The sequence below is a fragment of the Bacillus rossius genome, chromosome 1 (assembly GCF_032445375.1).
Source record: "Bacillus rossius redtenbacheri isolate Brsri chromosome 1, Brsri_v3, whole genome shotgun sequence".
Classification (NCBI taxonomy): Eukaryota; Metazoa; Arthropoda; class Insecta; order Phasmatodea; family Bacillidae; genus Bacillus; species Bacillus rossius.
The window spans coordinates 276,823,624-276,834,479 of NC_086330.1; the positions used below are offsets into that span (position 1 = coordinate 276,823,624).

General features: G+C 45.3%; 2 protein-coding genes across 5 annotated transcripts in view; both read right to left on the reverse strand.

The window, feature by feature from the left end:
• The window catches only part of LOC134527617 (protein C12orf4 homolog), a 59,960-nt gene extending 54,540 nt beyond the window's left edge, over positions 1 to 5,420 (reverse strand). Inside the window, exons 1-3 of one of the 4 annotated variants that reach the window (XM_063360460.1) lie at positions 4,881 to 4,959; positions 1,992 to 2,595; positions 554 to 699 (exon numbers count right to left, since the gene is read on the reverse strand). In XM_063360460.1, the coding sequence (XP_063216530.1) occupies positions 554 to 699; positions 1,992 to 2,169 (324 nt within the window). In that variant the 5' untranslated portion in view covers positions 2,170 to 2,595; positions 4,881 to 4,959. Of the gene's footprint in view, positions 1 to 553; positions 700 to 1,991; positions 2,596 to 4,880 lie in introns of all 4 variants that reach the window. The other 3 variants (XM_063360458.1, XM_063360461.1, XM_063360459.1) reach the window with 3 other exon arrangements.
• Positions 5,421 to 7,394: 1,974 nt separating this feature from the next.
• LOC134527464 (formin-2-like) lies at positions 7,395 to 9,355 on the reverse strand. Its single transcript, XM_063360162.1, has 3 exons — positions 9,287 to 9,355; positions 8,314 to 8,572; positions 7,395 to 8,044 (listed from the first exon to the last, which is right to left on the reverse strand). The coding sequence occupies exons 1-3, from the start codon at positions 9,353 to 9,355 to the stop codon at positions 7,395 to 7,397; spliced, it is 978 nt and encodes a 325-aa protein (XP_063216232.1).
• Between the last annotated feature and the right edge of the window lie 1,501 nt (positions 9,356 to 10,856).

The following is a 10,856-nucleotide window of genomic DNA, read 5'->3' on the forward strand; positions in this document are numbered from 1 at the left end:
AAGTGCTCGACGCAGCCCAGGAGCATTTATCAAGGTTAGGGATCTCTCATTACTGGGCTGTAATGTTTATCGCTGTACGTATGAGCCTTAAAATTAAAAATAAATTTAGTTTTAGTCTGAATTTGCATTGCAGTGTTTATCCTTATGTTCCTACTAACCAATATTTGCTGCCAAACATCATCTTACAGCGTCATTTGCTCTACAGTTTAACATTCAGCAATAGCTGGTCATACCGCCCACTCTGAATTTTTAGGGTACAAATTTTTACAGTTAAATATTCAGTTTCCTTCAAAAAAATTTTTAGTGAAAGTATATTTGTTTGTTAATGTTGAGCAACAATTTATTTCAGCTTTTCAACATGAATCAAAATACAGTTTGTAGCCATACGCCTACCTCCAAATGACTCCTCTTGAGGTAGATAGGAGGTTATTTCTTTGTGATTAAAACTTTTTATTTTTATTTTTAAACCATTTATATAAATTAGAAAAAATTTCAAGAGTATGAAGATTATTAAAAAAATATAGTTTACTGTCCACTGATAAATTTCTCTCACCTCCCTGAAAGCCTTCTCCCATGATTTAATAAGGCTTTCTTCATCAATAACACCAGTTTGAACATCTTCTATTGCTTTTTCTGCTACATCATCGTAGAAGTTGTTTGTCTCCTCTTTCACGAACGCATCAAGTGCGGGATAGAGATCTAAAAAATATTGAAATAATGTAAAAACAGCCTGTAATCAAAGCATGTGTAATGTGTGTATCTGAATTCAGATTGAGATAATAATTACGTAGGCCTACTTAAATATTTCCTTATAGTACTAACTATTCTTTTGAGTATGTGAGTAGTTACACAAGATGAGTGGCAATGAAGGAGGAAAAGGAAGGAGGAAGGAATAAGGAGTGGATAACCATCATATTACTATTTACCAGTTACCAGTCTTTAACTGTAGCTATTGAAACACACCACTACAGCGGCAATATAATGCCCTGCACAAATGTGAATTGTGTGTTGCTCTTCCAAACATTTTGATCGTGAAAAAGCCACATCATCACCAACCAACTGTTGCATCGTACACCTGCATATATTGTATAAAAGCATTTAATGCAATGTTAAAACACACTCTTAATGCTGATGCTTTTTTGTGAATCATCATAACTTTATATTTATTGTGCTCACTTCATACTCATCTTACATAGACCTGTGTATGTACATTTATACTCTTTTCGTTTAAAAATCACTTTACACACCTCAATAAATTAACAGAATTGTAGTTTTTAGAGGAAAGAAATAATCGAAATACAGCCTAACTTTATAAAAACTTAAAACCAGTATGAATCAATACATTTTTTTTAATGTATTCATCATACAAGAATGTCTCAAGGTTTTGAAAAAAGTATTTTCTAAATTTCTTTACTAATCCCTGGAAAAGCAGCGATGTAAAAATTATACCAAAATATTTTTACATATTTAAAAAAAATATTATTTATATTATAGCCAAATTGAATATAATATAAAGCTTTTAGATATCTTAAACAATGGAACAAATTTCAGCCCACTAACTTAAGTAGTTTTAATTGATAGGGCCATTAAAAAAATTCTAAAAAATCACAAATTTTGAAAATTAATAACTCAAAAAGGAATGTTCAAAATATCTACAATTTTGGATTTTTGGTAATTATCGGACGTCGCTGCTTTTTATAACGGAAAGAAAAAACTGAAAACATGGTTTTCACACACTGCACACGTCCCTAAATTTACACTGAAGGGATGGTTTCTTAATTCCTACTACTTAGTTTAAGAAAAATAGTAGTTTATAGCTTACATTACTATACCAGCAACGGACATCGCTGCTTTGTGGAACTAAAAGTAAATAAACACAAAAAATATGTTTTTGAAGTACTAAAGATGTCCCTAAATTAATCTTGAAAACATGGTTTCTTAATTCCTACTGGAACGCGAAAAATAACAGTTATAAGTTTACATTACAATACCTGTGTTTTCACACTGCTGTTGCCATTCATTGCTTACCCGCATCGTGTATCTCTTTGTATCCATGTTTATCCCTAGATCCTGAAGGCTTGATCCTGATGACATTATTGTGTTGGCTAGATCCTGTGGTACATGATGCTTGCTATTTAAGTTCAGTACGTCGAAAGATCCTGAGGGCATGAACCTGTTGGTTTGATCATGTGGACATGATGCTTGCTGTTTTATATCAATACATCAGAAGATCCTGTACATAAAAGAAGTCATATAATAATGAATTATGATTATAAAAAACAGGTTTATTTTTCAACATACAATCATAATATTTTTTTTTTAATTTCGCAATTTCTTTTATGTGCAGGATCTTCTGATGTACTGATCTAAAAGCGCAAGCATCATGTCCACATGATCAAACCAACAGGTTCATGCCATCAGGATCTTTCGATGTACGGTACTGAACTTAAACAGCAATCATCATGTACCACAGGATAAAGCCAACATGATCATGCCATCAGGATCAAGCCTTCAGGATCCAGGGGTAAACTTGGATACAAGGAACACCAGCCATAATGAATGCAGAATAAATTATGGCTGTAAGCAAATAATTCCCTGGAAAAAATGCAAAATTCAATGTGTCAGCTACTTCAGTGCACAGCACGTATTCCTCTAAAATGGATGACAGTTACAATTCAATTCAAATTTTAGGCTTCCATTAGACTCGTTCATTATAATGTTACTCAAAATAGTACGTACTTTAAATGCAATGTAACTTATAAACATTTCATAATAAAATTACATAATTATTCTAATAAAACAACAAAAATGAAATGCAAGCATTAAAAATTCCTTACAACTGCAATACAGTTGTTATTTAAACAAATTTAATTATTACAACACTTACATTGACTAGTTATCCAAAAAAATTTTAAAAACTGACATGAGTACACATAAATGAATGTCAGCGATTGCATGAATACATAGGTACGGTAATGCAAGCTGTAAACTATAATTTTTTTCACAAATCAGTATGAATTAGGAACCCTCCTTGCAGGGTTAATTCAGGAACGTTCTATTATATGTAAAGCATACATCTTGACGTCCCTCGGCTTGTGGTCCCTAAGTCCCCGCTGCGAATTGTCCTGAGACTCGCCCTGATTTGCCCGCGTAGCTCCAGTCGGAGAGAGAGTGGAGTTCAGGCCAACGTGGCCGGGACCTTGGAACATGGGACCAGGAGGTAAATTTACGTAGGTAGAAGGAATGGTAGATGGTAGCAAGGAGAAGATGATGCTGTCCGTTTTCACAAGCTCCTTTATTACGTTAAAAGCCCTGTCGCAGCCTGGCCGGTACGTTGCAGGACGAGCGTTCTCCCTTGCCGTGACCCGGACTTTCGGAAATACACTCTCGATAACGAAATGTGATTCGATGCGGTCGCGGAGCAGTCCTGTGACGTAACGTACTGGTTAGGAAAGTTCAGATGCACACAGTAGTGCACACGCGGCCTGATACGTCTGCGGAGATAGTTCTGTGACGAAATGTACTGGCTAAGAAAGTTCAGCAGCTCAAAGTAGTACATACGCGGCCTGTTAAGTCTGCGGAGATAGTTCTGTGACAAAACGTACTGACTAAGAAAGTCCAGCAGTGCAACGAATTCTGACACGGCCGGCACGACTGCGGTGGCGGTCCCGTAACGAATTATACAGATAGCGAACAACGTTGCCGTGCTACACGCGTCCCAAGCGGAGCGGAGCGAGCCCACATCTGATCTGCTCCGAGTCTGACTAGCCCCACTGCCCTCCTCCGCCCGTCTGCGTGCCGGAGCTCGCAGGCCACGGAGGAGGGGAAGGGGAAATAGGCCGGCGTGGGAGAGACTCGTCTCGCGGCGGGCCAGGCTGCGGTTACAATACTAAACATAGCACTCTAAAGAAATCACATAATTATTTAGAAAATGACAATACAAGTAATTGAACGGTAAATTATAAAACGTAAACACAAATTAATTAATTAGTTAAGAATTAATGACGAGTTAAGTATTTGTACAATCTTCTGTTAAGTTACAAATTATATACAACGTGGATGCTCGTGATTAATTAAATGTACATGATAAGTATAAATATTTACAAACACAATGATGTCTACTGACGTGCTAGGGCGCACGCGGGTGCATCCCTGATCGTAAACACTTCACTCATGCAAGAGAGGACGCTGCCGAGGCATAACGGCCTGAAGGAGCCGGGGAGACACTTGGGTTGACGTCAATCTCTATTTATAGCAGGTAAATCATGAATGGCGGCGGCAGCGTAAAAGTACAGGTATTGTAATGTAAGATATGAAAATTAGATTTTTTTTTTCAAACTTGTGGGAATTACGAAACCATTCCTTAGAAGTTAAATTTAAGGGTGTGTGTAGTGTGTAAAAACCATGTATTCCATTTTGTTTTTCTGTTCTAAAAAGCCACTACATCCGATAATTACCGGATTTTTAATATTAACTACTACCAACATACAAAAAAAATTACCTTATATTTTTATATGAAGGTCCAGACCATTGGTTGATTTCATATTTTGCGACCCTGCTTTGGTGTGGCTGCTAATATAGTTATGTTTCAAGGTGTCTTCCGTCACTTTCCAGTAGGACTAATATTGTGAATTTAGTCTAGGACCAGAACTAAGAGAGAGCTGTTAGTCATAGCATTACTTGCTTGACATTTGTGAAATCACCAAACACAAGAAAACAAAAGATGCATGCTATCCTTTCCTTTAAAGTTGAAACCCCACTTGATTACACATAAAAATCCATCACACACTAGTTTACACGTAGGTTATGGAAAAAAAATTGACAACCTTATTTTCCAAGAGTGTAATAACATTGCAAGAAAAAGCTGAAATTAACCTTACCTTTTTCAACATAACAAGGAAGTTTAAATGAAGATATTAAACGCTGTGTCAGTTCTTTAGTACATCCTTGGTACGGTACATGTATAGGAACTTCCAAATGGTAGTCTTGATTTGTTGTACAAGTAGGAAATGTAAATAAGAATGTTTTTTCTCTTACATCAGTTTCACAGTCCATTTTGTGTGGTAAATAAACAGTAAACACACTGTATAGCTCACGCCGTTTTAAACCATTCACAGTTCAATCAAATTACTAGTTTCAATTAAACTGTCAAAATCAAATACTTAAATAGACCAGAGATTAGGGTAATATACTAATTATTGTAGAGCTGTAGCAAACTGTATGTATTCGTTACTGAGTAACGGGTGCGGCATCTAGTAACGAGTAACGAAACGTTACACACGAATGCATTTCGTTACTCGCATCTTTCGTATGTTTTACGCATGCGCGCGCTTATTCGTTACAAAGAACGATGTTTGTTTATTAATAAAAGTATAATTTGGAAATTCGTCGTCCAAGTTTTTTACTGTTTATTAAAGGTATTGTGCGTGTAGTCAAAGTGTTAGATTGGAACAGAAACACCGTAAGAAAGTATTTTTTACAAATTATAAATATGTGTGTTTTTGTTTTTTATTATCGCGTATTTTCACGTTTTATGTTCTTATCTTAAATGATATATTATAATAAAGCCGCTCTAATGAGATTTAAATGTTTATTGGTTAACAAAAGCTGTTAATTATCAAATATTTAAATTGTTTAAATTCGATTTATTATTATTTACGCGACGTCATACTGTACGCGTACGAAATACGACTCGATTCGTTGCTGTTACATAACATAGCATGTTATGCGGTATCAGAAGTAACGAGTAACGATACGAAAGTAACGAGTACTAATTGTTTTAGTAACGAATACATACGGGTACACTTTTTTTCGTTACTTTTACACCTCTAACTAATTGATCATAAGGTCAGTTTCTCAAGTAGAGCAGAGCTGTTGAAGAAAAAGGGGGAGGAGATTTTAGTGTACTACACGTACCAATAAGCGGGCATTTATTTTTCCAATATATAAACTTTAACATTATTGGAGGTTAAATTGAAAAAAAAAATGCAAGCCATATCGTAACTTTGTACTATAAATATTTGGTAAGGAATTTAATATGTATTAAAGTATTGACCATTAATATTTTGAACTAATTTTCTTACTAGCTTAACTACATGAAGTTAAGAATAGTCCTTAGGTTTGTTTGACTCGAGGTCTTGACGCCATCCCCGCTACCTCCTATGATTTTTACGTGATTTTTGCTTGGGTTTGAGATCTCAGGGAAGGTTCGGCCTTGTGGCTAGAGCTAGGGGTTAACGCAGTAGGGCCCCCCGAGCTGTTTGGCCGCTCGGGACGCCTGAAGAATAACACAAAGTTTCTGGAAGATATTTGATGAATTTATAATGCACAGCCCTATACACGGTGCTGCCCGTTCTGGCCGTAACGGTTTTCCCGACGCGACTAGTCACACGCGCAGCTCACTTCCTCAGTGGCGGCACACGATTTTAATGCGCGTGAGGGGCAGACTTGTACAGGTGATGTGGCGGTTACAAAATACACTCTTAACATGACGAACGATATCTTGACGAACAAAACACTTCACTATTACCTAACACTTAATATACTGGGCTAGTGGCACGTAGGCCCGTGTCTCCGGCGACTCTACGTGATACCTAGATGTGTCCCAGGGACTGATTCGTTAGTACGTTCGGTGGCACGTGTCGTCTTCTGGCTGCCCCGTGCTGGCCAAAACTAAGTAGCCGGTAAGCTAAGTTGGGGCGTGAAGCGCCGACGTAAAGTCTCGTAGACTCCCCACAGTACTCACATATTATGTAGAACACTCATCTTGGAGAACTAATTTAATTAAGTGAAATACCTCATGGTAGATTGAGGCCGGCCGCGGAACTGTGCATAAACGATTATGAAAATATTATACTATTGAAACTACATGTCGGTGAAAGCAAAGGTAGATGGTTCCGCATTGCGCGCAGGCTGCCGGCCTGTCGGAGCTCCTAAAGGACACACCCGGTGTCGCCGCGCGCGACCCCCCTGCCCCGCCAGCCCTCCCATGGAAACGTGTGAATTTCGCGGGAAACTGAACCAGCCAGGTTCGGGACAAAGCGCACAGTGAAACATGATTTTGAAAGGACTGAAATATTAATTGATGAAAAATAATGTTTAATAAAAACCTGTGGAAAAATATACATGAATAATTTTGTTGTAGTGCGGTGGAGGGATATGCCACACCCGGCCCGACCATTCTGCCGGCGTAGCACTCGTTGCCTGGCGTTCGCCTCGTCGCACGAACTACACATTGCTGCGCGCACGAGCGCGTTCGGTGCACACGCCTTTGCGAGACGTTGATGGGGCATACCAGTCTATGCAACATAGGGGAGCATTGGCGGTCGGCGTCAAAAACCCCCTTCTCTGAGACCGCTATGTGCATCAACGCCTCGCTTTACACGCTGAGCACTTCAAGAAACGTCGGCACACTGACCTGGTACACCCGGGGCGGCTGTCCATGGGGCGGCGTCGGGTACCTGTGGGTCAGCGACAACTGCGGCCGAGGTGGGCGGCGGCAGCGTCGCGGCGCCCTCAGCGGGAGGAGGCGGCGTTCCCAAGGAGGAGCGCGTGGCGGGCGGCGTGGCTCCATCAGCAGCGCGTGCGGCGGGCGGCGGCGGTGCACCCTCAGCGGCGGGCGGTGGCTTGGCACCTTCAGCAGCGCGCATGACGTGCGTAGGTGACGCGCCCTCTGTGATATGTGTGGCGGGCAGAAGTAACACGCCCTCTCTGACTTGCGCGGCGGGCAGAAGTGGCACACCCACTGTGACGTGCACGGCGGGCGGAGGTGACACACCCCTTGTGACGTGAGCTACGGGCGGAGGTGACACGCCCTCCGCGATGTGCACTGCGGGCGGAAGTGACACGCCCCCTGTGACGTGCGCGGCGGGCGGAGATGAAATGCCCCCTGTGATGTGCGCGGCGGGCGGAGGTGACACGCCCCCTGTGACGTGTGCGGCAGGCGGAAGTGGCACGCCCTCTCTGACGTGCGCGGCGGGCAGAGGTGAAATGCCCCCTGTGACATGCGCGGCGGGCGGAAGTGGCACGCCCTCTCTGACATGCGCTGCAGGCAGAAGTGGCACACCCTCTCTGACGTGTGTGGCAGGCGGAGGTGGCACACCCCTTGTGACGTGAGCTACGGGCGGAGGTGACACGCCCTCCGGGATGTGCACTGCGGGCGGAAGTGACACGCCCCCTGTGACGTGCGCGGCGGGCGGAGGTGAAATTCCCCCTGTGATGTGCGCGGCGGGCGGAGGTATCACACCCCCTGTGACGTGTGCGGCGGGCAGAGGTGACACACCCCCTGTGACGTGCGCGGCGGGCGGAGGTGACACGCCCCCTGTGACGTGTGCGGCAGGCGGAAGTGGCACGCCCTCTCTGACGTGCGCGGCGGGCAGAGGTGAAATGCCCCCTGTGACATGCGCGGTGGGCGGAAGTGGCACGCCCTCTCTGACATGCGCTGCAGGCAGAAGTGGCACACCCTCTCTGACGTGTGTGGCGGGTGGCGGTGGCACACCCTCTCTGACGTGCGCGGCGGGCGGAAGTGGCACGCCCTCTCTGACGTGTGCGGCTGGCGGATGTGACACGCCCCCTGTGACATGCACGGCGGGCGGAGGTGACACGCCCCCTGTGACGTGCACGGTGGGTGGAGGTGACACACCCCCTGTGATGTGCGCGCCGGGCGGAGGTGACATGCCCCCTGTGACATGCGCGGCGGACAGAGGTGACACGATTCCTGTGACATGCGCGGTGGGCGGAGGTGACACACCCCCTGTGCATTGTGGCATGTCGTCGGCAACCTGGTTGTCTCCCGGACTGGGTCGCGATGTGGCGGTTTTGAGACGTACGGCCGTACCAGTCACTTTCCCAGTGGCTGGGGGCGGCATCGTCGGTGGTGCCGGAGGTGGCGTGGTGGATCCGCATTGACGCTGCGTGTCATCGGCGACCTGGCTGCCTGCCAGGCTGCATCTCCCTGTGGCTGTTCGGTGTGCACATCCGCACCAGTCGCTTTCTCAGTGGCTGGGGGCGGCGTCATCGTCGGTGGTGCCGGAGGTGGCGTGTTTGAGTCGGCCTGACATGTCCCCCCGGTCTCCGCGTGCCAACTGTACCACAGTGGCTGGACGGGTGTGGCTTCCTCCAACTGTGGTGATGTCGTCACCACCCCATATGGCGGGGGCGGCATCGGAGGCAGAGGGGGTGGCGCATCTGCTTCGGCCTGACATGTCCACCCGATCTCCGCGTGCCAATTGTACCACAGTGGCTGGATGGGTGTGACCTCTTCCATCTGCGGTGATGTCGTCTCCACCCCATATGGCGGGGGCGGCGTCCTGTTGAGGACGGACGTCTGTGTTGTCAGTGACACGGGCGGCGTCATGGCTGTTACCGTGGCGTGGTGTTTGGCCGCGTGTGGCAGCTGCGATGCGGGCTGCGTTATGTGCTGTCATAGCGGTGTCCGGATTACGTCCGGCCTTCGGTGTCCGCTGCAGTGTCATCCTCCTTCCATTCGTCCTGTTCTTCATACTCCCAGTTGTCCCCTGGGCATGGGTAGCCCTAGCTTGCCCATGCCTCGTAGGCCTCCTGGAAGTCGTTCATTTCTAGTGACCCATGGTGACTTGTGACGTTGCTCCACTATGCTTGCTCGCGGCTCCGTCACGGCTCATGTCGATGTGCGCAGCAGTGATACAGATGCGCCACCCGATCCCTGTGTGAGGTGCGCGGACTTCCGCTCCCACAGCCGTTATCGCGCCTAGCGCGTAACTTGATGCACGCCTTTATCGCGCCTGGCGCGAAATCAATGCGCGCCTATCGCCAGGTGCCCGCTCCTTTGGCCGTCTACGTGTCGCGTTCGTTTTCGCGCGATTCCTTTGTTCCTACACGAGTCCTTACTAGTACACTAATTTTGAAACACTGTGAATTTAGAGGATTTGAAAGTTATTTAAAAAAGAAAGCCACACTAATCGGGTGCCATTTTGACGCCGTCCCCACTACCTCCTATGATTTTTACGTGATTTTTGCTTGGGTTCGAGATCTCAGGGAAGGTTCGGCCTTGTGGCTAGAGGTAGGGGTTAACGCAGTAGGGCCCCCCGAGCTGTTATGGCCACTCGGGACGCCTGAAGAATAACACAAAGTTTCTGGAAGATATTTGATGAATTTATTACAGCACAGCCCTATACACGGTGCTGCCCGTTCTGGCCGTAACGGTTTTCCCGACGCGACTAGTCACACTCGCAGCTCACTTCCTCAGTGGCGGCACACGATTTTAATGCGCGTGAGGGGCAGACTTGTACAGGTGATGCGGCGGTTACAAAATACACTCTAACATGACGAACGATATCTTGACGAACAAAACACATCACTATTACCTAACACTTAATATACTGGGCTAGTGGCACGTAGGCCCGTGTCTCCGGCGACTCTACGTGATACCTAGATGTGTCCCAGGGACTGATTCGTTTGTACATTTGGTGGCACGATATGGTGCAGCGGTGATACCTAAACTCTAACATGACAGATTACACTTTGACGAGCAAACATTGCACTACTACATAACACTTCTTATACTGGGCTAGTGGCATGTAGGTCCGTGTCTCCAGCGACTCTACGTGATACCTAGATGTGTCCCAGGGACTGATTCGTTAGTACGTTCGGTGGCACGTGCGGCCTTCTGGCTGCCCCGTGCGGGCCAAAACTAAGTAGCCGGTAAACTAAGTTGGGGCGTGAAGCGCCGACGTAAAGTCTCGTAGACTCCCCACAGTAATCACGTATTATGTAGAACACTCATCTTGGAGCACTGATTTAATTAAGTGAAATACCTCATGGTAGATTGAGGCCGGCCGCGGAAATGTGCGTAAACGATTATGAAAATATTATACTAT